The sequence below is a fragment of the Rhamphochromis sp. 'chilingali' genome (assembly GCF_963969265.1).
Source record: "Rhamphochromis sp. 'chilingali' genome assembly, chromosome: 1".
Lineage (NCBI taxonomy): Eukaryota > Metazoa > Chordata > Actinopteri > Cichliformes > Cichlidae > Rhamphochromis > Rhamphochromis sp. 'chilingali'.
The window spans coordinates 38,300,154-38,317,400 of NC_137929.1; the positions used below are offsets into that span (position 1 = coordinate 38,300,154).

General features: G+C 42.8%; 1 protein-coding gene across 2 annotated transcripts in view; it reads right to left on the reverse strand.

Moving 5' to 3' along the window:
* Positions 1 to 17,247, reverse strand: part of pacs1 (phosphofurin acidic cluster sorting protein 1) — a 70,422-nt gene that overhangs the window by 4,654 nt on the left and 48,521 nt on the right. Inside the window, exons 5-13 of one of the 2 annotated variants that reach the window (XM_080905235.1) lie at positions 12,325 to 12,469; positions 12,120 to 12,211; positions 10,469 to 10,546; positions 7,197 to 7,256; positions 3,234 to 3,394; positions 2,595 to 2,688; positions 1,309 to 1,389; positions 957 to 1,078; positions 343 to 478 (exon numbers count right to left, since the gene is read on the reverse strand). In XM_080905235.1, the coding sequence (XP_080761361.1) occupies positions 343 to 478; positions 957 to 1,078; positions 1,309 to 1,389; positions 2,595 to 2,688; positions 3,234 to 3,394; positions 7,197 to 7,256; positions 10,469 to 10,546; positions 12,120 to 12,211; positions 12,325 to 12,469 (969 nt within the window). Of the gene's footprint in view, positions 1 to 342; positions 479 to 956; positions 1,079 to 1,308; positions 1,393 to 2,594; positions 2,689 to 3,233; positions 3,395 to 7,196; positions 7,257 to 10,468; positions 10,547 to 12,119; positions 12,212 to 12,324; positions 12,470 to 17,247 lie in introns of both variants that reach the window. The other variant, XM_080905234.1, reaches the window with a different exon arrangement.

Consider the following 17,247-nt stretch of genomic DNA (forward strand, 5'->3'; position numbering starts at 1 on the left):
CACACACACACACACACACACACACACACACACACACACACACAGTACATAAATCTCCCCACAGCGACACATTTGCTCTTCAGATGACTCATCACCACATACATAATTCATTTCTGAGCTCCAGGCCGGTCGTACATTATCAGAATTCATGTGTTTTATTTTTTTTAAAAACGCGTGGGTCATAAGCAGACGGAGAACAAAGGAAGATTTTTTTGTTAATTCCTCTGTGGGAAACAACCACAATACGCAGGTTTATTTTTGTATACATGGTTGAAACGATGATGCTGAAATCCTGGAAAGAGCTAAAGCGAAATGAGATTTTATAACCGTTCAGTGTCGTACCGGCGTGCTGTGTCCCAGCTCCGGGGACCTCTCAGAGTCGGAGCTGTTGGTCCGCTCACTGAGAGGTTTGGACAGCTGTCTCTCCTTCATCGGAGTGCTAATGCGCTTCTGCCTTGGTGTATGGCCTCCATCCAACCTGGTGGGGAAAAAAGTCAAACTCAAGAAATAAGAAGTTCAGGATTTTTCAGCATAGTCGCCTCTGAGGCCTCATTTTTCCTTTCATTTTATAAGCTTTACTTAGAGATCCTGAGTTGCCCTCAGAATTTACCAACCACAGGGTTTGTAAGCATGTTCATTAAAAGAAGGGGTTAATGCCTGAATTTGTAGCAGATCCAGTGTACAGTTATAATGATATAGGATTGTCTTTAGCGTACATTACATTTTTTGTAAACTAAATGCCCTCCTGGCAGACTTGGGGGATCCAATCTGGCACTAACTCTGCTGATCACTTAACCTTTCACCTTTCTGTCCAAACATATATTTATTCTGGCTCTAAAAAACAAGATGGCAGGGGTCATTACTCAAGCTAAAACTGAGCTGATTAGTAAAGAGGCCAACGCACAGATTAAAACAGCTAAACAAATGTATCTGGGACTAAGCCTTGGGTGACTTACCTCGGCGATGCCATCGGCTGTGCTTCACCTTTGCTGCTCTTAATGGGTGTACGGGGTTTTTCTGCCACGGACACCATGATGCACGGGCCGACTTCAGCGAACAGCTCCTGGTCTGTTAGCTCCTACACACAAACAGACACACACAGTCCACAGACAGGCTGTCAGTGTCAAAGAAAGGAGATACTGGCACCCACTTTTTTGTGTTTCTTCTGCTCTCTCAATCTGTCTCGCTTGCAGCACAGATGGCGGCGAATCCGCCTCAGAGTGATACCGACAAAGATCCCAGCACAACATTAACTCTCCCTCTTTGACACACTGACACTCATTTAAAAACACACGAGGAAAGTCGTACCAGCGTGTCGGTCTCAGACGGGATCTCATCCAGGTTGCGGCTTCGGGAAGGTTTCATCTTCTCCAGAAGAGGCTGCTCCCCCTGCTGGGAACAGAAGGGAGAGGCAGTCAGTCTACGGGCTTAATGAGCCTCGAGATTTGGTAAACAAGAAGGAGCAGAGCTCTCGGCTCTCGGCTTCAGGGAGAAAACTCAACAGCAGTTACGCCCAGAAGATGTTGGTTTTCGTCTGCCGTTTTAGGCCAGACGAAGCATTCTACACAAATAATTAGATAGGACCTACTTACTGAAGTGAAAGCAGCTCCTTCATCTTCCAAACACATATTTGAGAAAGTGTCCCAACAGCAGTCAGAACCTAAAAGCTTATTTCATTATGAAGGGAGGAACTGGAGCTGCCTGAAGCACATCCAGTGCCATCCATTCAAACTGAGAGACTAAACACTTTTTATTCAGCAGATGGTCACCGTCAAAGACTTATTGAATTTCTGCTCCATTAAGGAAATGCTAGCGTGAAACATTTTTCAAATTTCACATTTCCACTGCGCTCCCCGCCGTGCTGACTGTCACCGGCTTTAGATTCTGGATATTTAGCACATCAATGCAGAGTCGCATGCTGTTTTTCATGCTACTTGCTTCATTTCATGCTGCATTCTTCACGTACTTTATGGTACTATGTGCTACTTAGTCACACTGTTTTACTACAGCTTTATTGTTTTGCTATCCTGCCACTAGAAGCACTTTGCAATCTTAGGTTAATGCCGTATCGCTCAGCTTCTCGTGTACTTTTACTATGACTTCTTAAGGGCCCAAGAAATAGAAGAAGTTATAGTATTCACAAGAAATCTTGAGCCAACCCTACGTTCTTTATGTTTGGCTAATAAAATGAGGAATGTGCAGCAATTTATTGAAATATGAATGAAGCATATTTAAGGACAGACTGCACAGCGTGCTGAGATATGCCAAGTTTTCAGCAAATTACGTGTTTTAGTTGTAACAATAGTAGTAGAGCCTACAAAGGGATGGCTCAAGACTTGTGCACAGTACCATATATCCAACACTACTAAATTAAATTGTGTATCAAGTTTTTTTCCCACAAGGTAACGTCAATGTAGAGAAAATACAAATACTCTTGAGTTTTTGCTGAGACGGACACAGGTCTCACTTTACACCAACGAGGCGAGCGCTGCATTTGGACACAGGTTTGAAAGCGTTCCGGTTGTAAAGTCAGATATCCTTCGTGAAGAGTTCACTGCGCTCTAACAGGTGAGGCGTTTCAGTGAGTTACTCACCGGGCTGAACGTGTCTCTGCCCAAACTGCCTTTGCTGTTCAGGCTGCCGATCTCCGTCTGAGAGCTCGACTGAGACATTCCCTCAAAGAACGGCCTGAGCAAGCAACACACACACACACACACACACACACACACACACACACACACACACACACACACACACACACACACACACACACACACACACACACACACACACACACACACACACGTTAACTTTTTATTCAGACACTTACATAACACACATTTATTTTTTAATGATAGACAGAAAGAAAGAACAGAACAGAAGAAAGTCAAGTAACAGCGGTAAGACTTCTGGGTTCTGGGTCACTCTGAGGCTTTCTGATGTTATTGAAAATAATGACTCAGACTGGGCAGCGATTCTGTGTCGTTTAAGTATGCAAAGAAGAATTTTTGAGCAAAATAATTATTATTCAAAAGTTCTGATCAAAGTTAAAACTGACCCAGTTTTGGCTCATGCCAAGCTTTTAATCTGTGGCTGTAATGAGCAGCTTCGCCCAACAGAGGGGGCTCTGAATTGTTAATGAAAGTCCTCTCTGTGTGCTCGTCAGTGTCTGTGCGGGTGAAGCGGGAGTGTGGGGATGAATATTAATGCCGCGTCTGTGCCAGTGCTCGTACCTCAGCTTAGGTTTGGGCGTGCTCAGGATGCTGTCGGTCTCGTCCAGCTCCGGCCCGCTGTCGCTCGGGTTGTACATCTCCAGGCTGTCGTACAGCTCGTCCAGGTCCTCCTCCACCTCCTGGATCTGCTCCCTGGACACGTGCTCCAGGCCAAAACCAACCTGGGAGAGACGCACGGAGGAGCGGGTGACCAACACACACGGTCGCTGTGCAGCTTTGACACCTAGAGTTTCTGTTTATCACCTGAATCTGTCACTTCTCTTCACACAAAAAGCACATCGACGGCAGCCTCCCTTCCTTTAAATGAGCACTAATCTCTGTGCGTACAGGGGACAGACATGTTGATACCAGCTGTGAAACCAGACACGGATCACTGCCTGTTTCTCTGTTGACACCACGGGGCTTTGCAAGCCCGCAATTTCACAGAAGCTGAATATCAAAAGTGAAAGAAGCGAGATGCTTACATGTCACAGTGACCTGGCTAACATCAGAGCGAGTCAGGCAGCTCAGCCTAACTCCTAAACAGGGAGCCCAGTTATAGCAGTGATTTGGACTTAAAGGGTAAGTATTCATGCATGTAATCATAAGCAATACAAGCAGGGATAAACAGAAATAACACGAGTTTGTGTTTGGACCAGCACTCCACTCCAAAAATGTTCATTCAGCGTGGGAACAGAGACATCACGTCTTTACGATTTAAAGCGCACTCAGGAGCCAGCCAGTAAACCACACACAATGGATAATCATTTGTATTGTTATCTGATGTGATAGCATAGCTGGTTCTGCTTTCATAATGTAACACTATCCGCCTGTGTGTGTGCGTGCATGTGTGTGAGATCACTGAGGGGGAAAAACAAGGTGGAGACGCATTCATTAGAAGCAACCACCTCAAAGTACTCCGACGGGTGTTTATATGTCTGTGGACAGACTTTTCATTGTGATTGTGTCATAGGCACACGCGTGGCTGGCATCTCAATGAAAGCAGACTTGGACGGCAGGATATTTCCTTAAGGAAAAACACCAGCGCTGTAAACAATATCATTTCAGTCGCTGGTACTGGGAATTTGTGTAAAGCACTACTGATCCATCAGTTCAATCACAAGCTGCACTTTTGTAATATTTGTTGAAATACATTGTGTTTTAACCTGCAGGAGGTCCTGAGTGTTTCAGATTGATGTGCATTCTCACGGAAAGTGTGTTTAGTGCATGATGTGAAGCTGTCCCCGCTGCTGCTATGGTGACGCTTTTCAACAAGTTTATGGTCTTTTTATGCATCAAATGACAGGTGAGGTGTCAGGCCCTTTGTAGTGTTATTGTTTGTCGAGGGGATTGATTTAGTTATTAGGCAGTTGGTCAAATAAGGTCAAAGTCTTACTGCCTTTAGTACACGTGGACTGATGGTGCATCAGAGGAATAACCGTGAGACGGCCTTGGTCTGAGAATTCTTTACTATCGAGTCAGATGTGATTTTATTGTAAAAATCATCTAGTTTGTTGTTCAACAAGGATAAGCTGGGGTAAAATTGGGTTTCTATTGCAGCGATGAGTTTCCAGATAGTTAATAATTAAACTTATGGCTGAATCTATAAGAATCCAACTATCCTCTGCTCCTTATCTGAGTTTGTGTCACAGGGACTCTGGGGCGGTGGGGGACTGAGTGTTTCTCAAGAGAGCCCAGAGGTATAATCTCTCCAGCTAGTCTCCTGGCAGCCTTCTCTCGGTAGGACATGGTTGAAACACCTCTTTTAGGTGACGTCCAGGAAGTATCCTAATCAGGACCACCTAAACTGACTCCTTTAGCCCACGGGGCCTTGACCTGATAAGGCTACATTGGTCCGCAGGGGTTTGCTGCTTATTGGATTGAGCGGTGATCAGTGTGGAGGGCAATCCAATCCTCAGCTTCCATAACCAGTTTGCAGTACATGGAGCGTCACTTCTACCAAACCATCATTAAATAATCAGGTCAGATTTGACCAGAGGCCCTCGTCAGATTAGATCACACAGACTGAACAAGACCCACCTCTGAACTCCACTTTTGTTTCAATCTCAACTAAACACCTAAAAATTTTATAACTCTGTCTTGTGATGTTTTCCCAGTGACAAAATCTGTACACAAACAGACATAAACAACAAATATCAAACCGCCTTCGTGGTACTTAAAAAGTAGCAGAAAGAGTTTTGCTAGGATCAGCAATGTTTGTAATCACATGAATAAAGCAGAAGTAGATTTTCTGCAACACTGGTCACAGCAATACACATGGAACATTTTACAATAACAGTGATCTGAGTAATTAAAATAAAAGAAGTCACATGTTCAGGCTTTGCCTCTGCACACCATTACAGCAGATCTTAAAACAGCTTTAATTAAAGAAAGTGTTGCATTCAATGTTCAGGAATTACAGACATTTTTATAACCAGTCTCCTGTTTTCAGATGCTCCAAATTAACCGAACACAAGTCTAGAAGGCTGAAGTGTAGAGCTTATGGACGTCAGAAAATGCCGTTTCCTCACTTGGGATGCTTTGTTAGACCTTTAATGCAGCCGCTACTTTTTTGTGGGTCTCTGCCTTCAGTAGCCAAAATTCTGCTCCGCTGAGTTGAGATTAGGTGACTGACTTGAAGAAAATCACATTTATTTGCTTCAAGAATCTCTTGAGTTGCTTTTGCAGTTTGCTTTGGGTCATTATTTGCACTATGAAGCACTGTGTGACCAGTTCTGCAGCATATGACTGAATCTGAGCAGAACGTACAGCCCTGTGCACTTCACAGTTCATCCTGCTGCTTGCATCTGCAGTCACATCATTAACAAACACTACTGACCCAGTTCCACTGGCAGCCATACATGCCCTCGCCCTAACACTGCTGCCACTATGCTTCTCTTCCCATCATTCTGCTACTTTTTCATCTTAGTTTGATCCGTCCACAAAAAACTCTCCAGAACTGTGCGTGCTCTTATACATGTTTTCAGTCCAAGTCTGATGTGACTTAAGTGAAACCGCTGATGGTTTTCGTGCACCTTGGCCGTCTTCTGTGCTCTTTTAGGCTTTTTAGTGTAGCTGAGCTGCTGAGTGCATCCATTCTTTCTAACAATGCACCAGACTGTAGATTCTTTTCGCTACTGAAGTTTTTGCTCTTTCTGTGACAGGTTTCCCGAGATTTGCAGGCTTAATGACGGCATACTTCACTTGCACCGACATCTCTTGGGCCTCATATTTAAAATCCCAGTGAAAAGCTACCAAATACAAGTTTAATTAACTCCAGATCTTTTATCCTCTTAATTTGTCATTGAATAATGAATGGATGGGCATCATCTGGCTGCTGTGCAGCGAGTTATCCAATTAATTAAAAAAAAAACCTCGACTTAAAGCTGAAAATCTGCACGTTAATACCAAATCTGAAACTCCTCTGTGGTGGTGTGCAGACACAAAACTACACAAACAATCCAACTGTATGAAATCAAACAAAATCAATATGTCGTACACGCTTATACAAATAAAATAGCAATATTCCAATTTGCAATTTTGAAAAGCGACACGAGCAAGCACAGGATGCAAGCACAGACGAACAAAATTCGATTTGTAAAGACACAAAGGGAAGGTAATGAAATTTTAATAGATTGTAACACACACGCACCCACTTTGAGACAGCACACACATATTTTGCTTGACAGAAGCACACAAACACACACACACAAACATCTTTGTTCTATTTTAAATTACAATGTCATTGTGAGCTGCCAGCTGAATCTCAGTTGTTCTGCCACATCTCTCCCACACATCTCCGTGTGTCTTCAAAGCTCAACTGAAATACACGTCGACTCCCAACAACCTGGCAAACGCACACTCTGAACCTCGCACATAAAGCCGAAGTGTGGACGTGTGATATAAGTGATCAGGAAGGAAGAAGAGCCACGGAGAGGGGAGGGGAATAGAAGAGAGAAAAACAACGGAGAAATGAGCACCCACCTCATCTGTGACTTTAAACCTTTTGAGCAAGGCGACAAACTTCTGTTTGATGTTGGGTTGCTGTGAGAGAGAAAATGGAAAAAAAGGCACAACGTGAAATTCGGAGATAGATGTTCATATCAGTGTGTGTGCGTGTGTGTGGGGGGAGAACACGACAGCCTAGGGAAAACCGACAGGAGGCAATCTCCACGCACTTTTCACGCCTGATGAGTCAAAACAGCAGCAGTTAATGGATGCAGCATCACTTCTGCAAAGAAAAATGTGCCTCGTGTTATTACACTGGAATATGTGAGAGCGGGCCCGTTACCGAGGTTATCCAAGTCGACGCTTCCCAACACGAGATGCGTTTCCTGAATAATCGCAAAGGACTGATTATCTTATTCAAAAAGTGATCTGAAAAAGGAAGACGTAACATTTACTGAACGCGAGTCTGGAGTTTTTCTTGAAACGTGCGACATCTGTCCGACTCGGCAGTTCAAAATTCAATTACATTTTTGCGTGCGTGACATTTGTGAGCCAGACGAGATTATCCTGCAAAAAGGAAGCGGATCTTCAAATGCACAAGTTATTTTTACCTCAAAAACTAAATCCAAGACTATTTCTAAAACACTACACTTTTTATAACCTGTAATAACCATTTGACGGCCTCATAGGTGAGTTGATATGCTTACTAACTAATTTGCACACGCAGCAGTTGCAGAGAAATGTTATAATTTATTGAGCCACCTGGTCTCTTGTATTAGCCTCTGGCTCATACTCTACAAACACATCACATAACGCCACCGTTGCTTTAAATGATAATGTAGTAAGCTCCAAGCAGCTGGTGACATTGTTGCACTTGCTCTGTTGACACAAAATAACTGCAATATGTTTAGAATAGGGTTTTTTTTTTCAATGTTGCAGTAAAGCTAAAGCAACTAAATACAATGTATTCACAAATAACACATTCATTTCAGACATAAATGTATAAGAGTATACAAAAGGTTCAGCTAAACAAAAATCAGAAACAAAGAAGGAATAAATCACATGGTCTAGTATGAATGGCCATGCGGGAGGTTTGACACCAGTGCTCGAATGTATTTACTGTCACATGTCAATCAATGGTATCCTGCGTTCTCATTGGTAGTCACTTTAATTGCTCACTTCAACCGTCAGAAAAGTTAAACTCAAGACCCGCCCACTATGTATTGCCGGCGATCATTTCCCCCATGGTTATTTGAAGTCATGGATTTCTATGGGGACTGGTTGCCATGGTGCCGCCAGTCACTGTGTGAATACCCCTTAACTCTGGACGTACCCACCCACCTGTTAGCTGTCAGTTATTTTGCCAAATGTCACTAACAACATTCACTGTGTGGCCCTACAAACTGCCCATTCACCTCTAAGCTGTAATAGTAGCACACTGTAGCAGTAATAGAGGTAGTTTATAAGGTAGCGAGCAGCAACCACCATAGCAGCTTCTGCAGTTCCTCCAATCACCACTCGAGGATGCTTCTAGAAGCAAAGCACACAGACTTTCATATCCAAATGATCAACATCACTGCAGAACGTGCTTACAGCCCAGTCCAAAACCTGTTTTGATTTCAGCAGCACATTTTTTCCCCCTAACATCGATGTTCACAGTTGTATGACTCACCCACTGAAATATTAAGCAGCAACAAGTCTTAGCTGTTTGTCAGACAGGTGGATGCCAACAGAGGCGTAGCTGCAGCTCCCTGTGACTAACGTTTGTCCTTTCGGTATCTCTGTGTTCATCTATTTGTTAATGTGCATCAGTGATTTGTGGCTTTACTGGATTCTTACATAATTCTGCATAAATCTAATAAACACTATGATTTTTCGGGTATGTAATTACCTGGATCAGTCAAAAACAGATTATTCTGCATGAATATTTAATCTAGAAAGCAATTTACTAAATGTACTTTCCAAAAAATTTTCTTTGATCCTATGATCGTGATCGAAATTTATATTAGTCAATGTGATTATTTCCCAACTGAGTTTACAAAGGCAGGACCTCTATTATTGTCCGCTGTGTTTTATAACTCATGACTTCGATGTCCTGATTGGACATGAAAAATACAGATAATGAACAAAAGGCATAGTTTCAAACGTTTGGCATCATCCTCTTATTCTGTGACATTAATTTAAATGCACAAAGTCAAGCAGCAAATACAGCCGACTCATAAACACACAACTGTCCTTGCAAACACTGCAGTTCACTGTTTAAATATGAAGATTATTCTACCTGAAGCCATCTTTGGGACACGGCATGTTTTTCTTTTTTAAAATTAGTGGAAACCCAACAATCTTCGCATGTGTGTAAATCTACTTCAGGCCAAACGTTAAAATAAAATTCTCAGCGTCGTTTTGGGTTTTAAAAAAAACAACAACCCAGAAACAAAACAAAAAAAGAAAGGATGAAAAACTCAGTTTGGATGTAAAAAATGAAGGGAAAAAAAGTACAAAGCAAAGCTTTCATCTGCAAAACAAGTGGGTGTCTGAGTGGCTGTGGAGAGTGAGAGTGTTTTGGAGGATTTGTCGCAATTTGCTGCTACGCAGTGGAGAGGGTCGGCTTCATGTCGGACCTCCTGGGGACGCACAGGGTGCAGGGTCTGCTGTAGGGGCTTTTAAGAGCGAGTACATATTTAATGTGTGTGTAGCAGTGCAGGTGGTTAGTGTGTGCATGTGTGCGCGCACGTGTGTGTGTGTTCTATAGAATCTACAAAGGTGCCGCAATAACAGCCTCCTTAGACAAACACAAGCACGCACATACCAAATGCTGCCTTTCTTCTGCTAAGCTGCAGCTCTACCTTCATTTTTTCCAGGGTGATTTAAAAAAATTTAAATTGTGTTGTAATCTGTGCCTCCTGCTGAGCCTTTATGTACAGTTTATGTGTGCGCGTGTGTGTCCGTGCAGCCTCAGGTTAAAATCGCCCTGATTACACGTAGAGTGAATGAGCGGCAGAAAATGGATTTGCAGATAAACCAACACGGGAGCGAGCCAGGCCGAGAGAGAGAGACAGGAGCAGGAGGGGAGGTTGGGGCGAGCAGATAAGGAGGAGAGGTTGAATGAGGTGAGGCGAGAGGCTGCGCAGGAGGAGGGAGGGTTGTTGAGTCCAGTCAAATCAAATTTATCTGAAACGGCCGTCGCACGAAGCGGGTTTGCTGCAAAAGTGCTTCACGCACAAAACAAGCAGGTAGGCAGAAAAACGAGTATAAAAGAGAGGGAGGATGAAGGGGGAGATCAGGGAGGGGGCTTTTCTTCTCCTTACCCTGGTGATACCAGCGTTGGAAGGCAGCTTATGCCTCGGCTTCTTCTTCCTCACCTCCTCGTCTTCATCAAACAGATACTGAGAAGGAAAAAGTGAGAGAAACACGAATGAGAGGAAGACGAGGAGAGCAAGTGGTGTTTTAAAGGTTAGTTCAAGGTCGCCAACTCCAGCTATAAGAAAAAAAACTAATGAGTCTTAGCGACACAATTTGTCTGCGTGGTTACACTGTTGCTCCTGGTAACATGGATACATTGTTTTTTCATTCAGCTGCTGGCTGCCAACATGAAGCCAAAAACCACTATTTCTCTTTATTTTGTGTTTTTTGGTTGTCGTTCCTCCTTTTGTGCCAGCGAAACAAAGAAATCAGTTTTTAGGTTTCTGTAATTACTAATACTGTGACTTAAACCTTAGGTGCAGCTCTAATAGCTTAATCAGTAGGTCACTAAATGTATTCTTATTTTTCAATAGACTGATATCAGTAAACAAGGCTGACATTAGCCAATACAGATAATCGGGCGCTATATTCATGCATGGTCAGTATTTATCTGAAATGTAGTTTCTTCAGGAGAATTTTTCATGATATAATATCACAATCCTTTAATGTCATTAATGCACTAACCAAAGTCAGTGCGCAAATCTGGAAATCTGGCAACACTGGCTCGCCGTGTTGCCAGGTGACAAGTAGAGCAGAATAGATGTGGCTAACTTGGCCGACCCTGACGTTCAATTAAAATCAATTAAAACAACAGCTTGTGTTTATCCCCCCCATCTGTCTCTCATTTAGCAGTGTTGAAATGTCCCTCAAAACTCAGCTTAACTTGCCCTTGGTTATATTATCATCAAAACACACAAAAACCATGAAAACAAGAAACTGAACCCCAGCTCTGACCCGATTCCTGCTTCAGTATTGAAGTTAATTCTTCACCTCTCTACCGTAACGCCCTGCGCTCCGTTTATCCTCCCTCTTGGCGCTCGGATTCCCTCCGTCTCTCCCTTCTGCCTTTTCAATCTGGCCCCCAAAAGCCTCATTGCTCTCTTCTTATCTCTCCATGCTGTCTTTTTGCTCCTTTCAATCTCTCGCACCGATGGGCGCCAATTCCCCTTACGTCCCCCTGAGACCCACCGTCTTCTCTCTCGTAATCTCAGAAAGAAGGTAACATAATAAAGAAAGCACCAGTGCTCCGCTGATCATCACACCAGTGTCACTGTGAACTGATGCTCCTGGAGAAAACCCAATAACCCCGTCGGTTCGACCAAATCTGGACGACTCGCTTTTTCTGTCGTTCCTGTGTCTGCTTATACAAAAATATTTATTTGTAGACGTGGAAATCAGTGGGAATTATGGTATTGGTTCAAATGTGAGAGCTGGGTTTTTGATTTTTAGATGTTTTCATTCTTTGTAAAGCTGTAAATATAAATTATTTATGATCTGTGCTGCTCACATACTTTCAGCAGCCGCTTCCATGATGTAAAACAACTTGAAAATGGAGGGCGAGGCATTAATATTTAATTAAAACAACAACAACAAGCTCGTGTTGAAAAGTGTAGAAACCATATTAGCTCAAATGTGATGGCATTAAATGCTTTCCAAAGCAAGCAGAGTGACTGCAAGATTAACCATGAAGTGATTGTTGTCCTCATCTCAACACACCTGCCCGTGAATGGGGTCATCGCTGCCTTCCTGCTCTGACGAGTAGCTCTCCTCCTCTTCTTCAGAGTAGTTGTCGATGTCTGGAGAACGATCTAGGGAGACGCAGAAAAAGAGACGCCACTGAGGAATGGGAGCAAACTGACAGGAGGAGGGCAGACACAGACTATTAGAGAGAAAGATAGATTCGGTGAGATGATGTGCGCACCAGACATCTTTGCTTTAGGTCCCTCGTGATCGATGGGCTGACTCGACAGGGAGTAGACTCTGATCTCAGCCACGGGCACTGAGGCATCCTTCACCTGGCTGTGCAGCCCCAGGATCTGGGCACCCTCGCTGGGGTGCTGCATCACCTTGAGGAAGGAAAAAAGCAGCAGCGTTTAAACGAGATCAGAGTCAGCTGGATTAAATGTAAATGTATCCACATTCTAGCTACGTTTTTATCCACAAGTATCCACAACTTAGTGTGTGCTAGCCTGTATGAGATTTGAATAGAATCTCGACGTTCTCTTTAAAAGAAACTCTTCCCAAATGAGCGTCTGAATAGTCAAATAGCAGCATGCAAACAGAAAGAAGGAGACTGAAAAAACAAAGAAGTCAGATAATCTTTTTAACTGAATTATTGAGGATAAAATCTACTTATTTCCATTCTTGGTCTTCCTGTACAGACAAAGTAGGGATACACTGGACTATACATCATTTAAACAGCATTAGACGAGGAGGGGAAACAGCAGTGAAGCAATAGAGACTGGCATGAAAGCTCTGCAGATGGAGAGAACAATAAAGAAACCGGGAGACAAAACAAGGCTGAGGAAAATGAACAAAACCAGACGCCGACAGAGAAAGCACGCACAGGCGAGGCAGAGGCAATCAATTCTCTGTGCGGCTGCAGCAAAGAGCAGCGCCACGTCTGCTGTGTGTGTTTGTGCGTCTAACCGAGTGACACCCAGCCTCTCTCAGGAATCTGGTCACACTCGCACATTTAATGAAGTCTGAGCAGCTTATTATGGAGCCAGCCTTAGCCAAACATTCAAGGAGAGAGACGTTGTTGCCGTGCATCCATTCACCTACACTGGCGCACATGCTGCCGATAGGCTCCCGAAGCTTCCTGCAGCTGCTAATTTTAACCATTTTCTCAAAGAAAGACAATTATGCAAATCTATCAAACAGCATGAAGATGAACATGCGTGTCTGAGAGGAACACAGACGTAATTCGACTGCTTTTCCCCTCATGAAGACAGTAAAACCCACACAAGGATTCAGTGCAGGCGCATCTTCTGAATCTTTACGCAGTTTTAAAAATTAAAGTAGTTAAATGCCACCTGAGCTCATGATGCTTTATTTTCTTCAGGTAGTAAAAAATTAAATAGCAGTAATGATGACTTTAACATGATTTTAATATATCTTCAAAGCCTAAAAGTCAGAAACATTTATAGATATTGATTAAATTAAGAAAAAGTAATGAAACCAATGTTTTATTTCTCAGTATCGTGAAAGCACACGGGCAATAAATGACAAGATGATTTTAAAGGAATTGTTATGTCATCTCGCTCTCACACTTCCACTTCTTACAAAATTGTGCATTTTATGGAGGATTTCATGGTGCTTAAAAAGTGACAACCAGTAATTTTACACCGCTAGATCTTTGAATAACCTCCCTCCACCAATGACATCACATAAAACCTCCAACTCAAAGTGAGCCTGTGTGGTTTGCACGCTCTACAAAAAAGAAAAAAAAAATTAACAGTAATTTAAAGCTTTAAAGTCTCGTACAAATAAAAAAAATCACAACTCACACAATAAACCCCCTGTGAGCATCGTTCATGTACGAACAAATTTTGGTAGATGTCCAAATAGTCTGGAGATAGTTTGTAACAAAGGTAATAAGGAGTCGATTCCTACTGTGCAGGATTTAACAGTAAATCACAAGCTAACAGCTCTCTGAATGAATGAGTTTTGAGCTGTGTGTGAATCAGCTTCACTTTTAGATTCAGACTGGAAGCCTTTCACACCAATTGCCTCTAAAGTGTTTACTACCAGGTAAATCAAAGCCATTCGTTACTCTCATTATTAGTCGCTTTGATCGTTCGCCTTGAAGTTGAGAAAGTTTATCTTGAGTCCTGCCCACTAGTTGCTAGTTTGCCCATATTTTTACCACATTTTTGAACATAGTTGCTTCACTTTCTATCGTCTCTGATGGCTGTGAATCACTTCCAGAGTGGACGTAGTTTCAGTCCCCAAAGAAAAGTCCAACTTCAAAACATTAAAAAAGCAGCTTGACACCAAAAAAAAAAACCCCTAAAATGTGTGGGTGGTCTACTGCTAACCTGCTCCTGTGCAGCCATCGATCTTTAACCACCTCACCAGCTTAAGCTTTTATTAGGGCTCAGGATCACGGCTGCTTGATTGACAGGTGAGAGGAGCGCAGGCTGACTGCTAACTTCACCTCGGCCGCTTTGAGTTGCTAATCTCGACTTCAAGGCCGTATCTGTGGTGTTGGTGGCTCTTGTAGCATTTTGTATGCAGACAAATAAAACAGCTTCCTGTGTGGTCCGAGACAATAAGAGCTTGTCAGAGAGGTCTGTGCTGTGTTTCTGTGAGTGTCTCATTAGTCTGTTATTGTGCACTAATTAGCGGCCATCCTTCTCTGTAATGTAAACATATAACACAGCTTATTGGCGCTCTTTACCAACTAAGCTTGCTACGACTTCAATAGAAAACTCAAAGCTGCAGAACAGTGCTTCACATCACACTGCCTACTCTGCCTCTGTATAACATTCATGGCCGTGTCACACTTGCTCTCAACAGTAACTTTGTCGACACACTTTCACTTAGACGTAACTTATGTAAGTATTTTATTATGGCCCATAACTGAAGGCAGCTGCTGAGCTTGTGTTCATTTATTCAAACAAAGCACTGATTGCAGTGAACACATACTGTGCAGTGTGACGGTTAAAGATAGCTATACTCAGTCTCCGAAATACATGGCAGCTTCTGAAAATCTCTGCAAAATGAACTTTGTGCATTTTTTCTGTGGATTAAATTTGCCATCCCACGAGGCATCGGGGGGCTTTGGCGCACATGTCTGTTGAGACACCATGAGTGTATAGAATAGTTAAAAACAAAAAAACGTAACTGAAATTAGACATTTTCAGCACTAACAGTCAAAATAAAACCGAGATGCGCAAATCTACAAATCTACTATGGCAACTAAATGAAAGGAAACTGAAGTGTGAGGAAAACTTCAAAATAAAAGCAAAATGAAAACAAATGAAGAATTCTAAATATGCAAAAACACGCAGCCACTGTTGAACAATGTTTAGTAACACTCGAGAAATTAAAGGTTCAGAGCCCGCTCAAACGAGACGTAGCGCATAACTACGACTGCAGTGAGTCCATCACTCCACTCAGAAATCGACTAACCCGTTAACCTGGTCCTCGACTCTCACCGTACCTTGTGGGTACAAAAATACTACTTTGTAGCAGTTAAACTGTGATATCCTTGGTATTTTTTGACGATTTATCTAAAGAAAAGGAAACAAATGATGTGTTCTTGCAACATGCTGATAGTAACAAAGTGCCTAAAGATACAATTGTTATCTGTACTGTGTAAACACAACACTGGTTAGTCCAGAGAGACTGGACTGAAAATATGTGGAAAAAGCAGCCAAACAAAAGCTTTTAAAGACCTTCAGAAATCCTGGAGAACTTTTGCTCCGTACCACATGAAAGGCTATTCAGAAGCAAAATATAAAGAAATGGGGAGTGGCTCAAGACTTTTGCGCCGTCCTGAACTTCTTCTGAGTTATCCTTCATTTGCTTCCCAACCAGTCACGGCTTCTTGAACCTGGTTCTGGAAGTTTCTTCCTGTCAAAAGGGAGTTCTTCCTTCCCACTGTCATCAAAGTGCTCGCTCATAGGGGCTCATCTGATTGTTGGGGTTTCTCTGTATTGTTATAGCCTTACAATGTAACGTATAAATAAAACTGAATTTGTAAGATTTCAGATTCAGAAGCAAAATGTTTCTGAAATCATGAACAGGTTCAGCAGTTCATTCTCCTCCTGCTGCTTGCAGGGTCAGTGGAAACTACCTGTCATATTAAGGCAGCACAGTGCCATAAACATGACATTTCTCTGTGACTCTGAAAGCCCACGTGTGTCCCCTGTAGCGTATTATTTTCCTGACACACACACAGAGCTTTAGGCAGAATATGGCAGCAGAGTAACTTCTGCTGTGGCTCAGAGGGAATGAGTTTGAACCTGCCGTACGTACGAGTCTGAATTTATGGCCTCTGTCCTTTATAAAGCACTCAACAGACAAATTGTCTGTTGAGACTGGCTCTGGAATAAAATGTGACTTTATTATATATGCAGGGACGGCCATGGACAGCCAGCAGGCACCAAAAACATAGTTTAATCAGGACTGGAAGTCTGACTTAGGGTTGGATGTATTATAACAGCTCACTCTACCGTATTTGGTTCAGTTCCATCTACAAAGACACTCCTGTAAACATGAGATCAGACCTGTTTGTTGAGTGACTGTGGATTTATGTTCTTTTCTCTCCATAAAACATTTTATGTGAAGCCAGAGAGTTGAAGGTGTTTTACACATTTAATAATCCTGACTTACACACACACACAGCTGGTGAAAGCTAACAGGCGTTCCTAAAGGACAAAGACCGTCCACACGTGCGCACACAAGTACAGACGGCATAAATCACCAGCCTTTTAAAGCAGTTTCATATCGGAGGAAGCAGGGAATGTGAGGAGCTTTTGGCAGAAGAGGCTGAAATTTAATTGTACGTTTGATTTGTGGCGACATTTATGTCGGCCGAGAAGAGGACGCCGGGCCAGAGATCAAAATCCAGCGTCTGATTTGAAAGCGCACTCGGCGAATTGAGTTTACGTGAAGGTTAAATGAAGGTTGGCAATAAATACGTTTTGCGAGCCGCCGCTGTGAATGAAAATTTCCTGAATGACAAAGGAGGAGAGGAATGATGTGTATGAAGGGAGCTGCCACAAGAGAGGAGCATCGCGGATTATCGTGCTGGATATTAGCTTTAGAAAACGTTCTGCGAAGACCGGCTGAGAAATGAAGATCGGATTTAAGCAGAGGGCAGAAGCTGCATGTT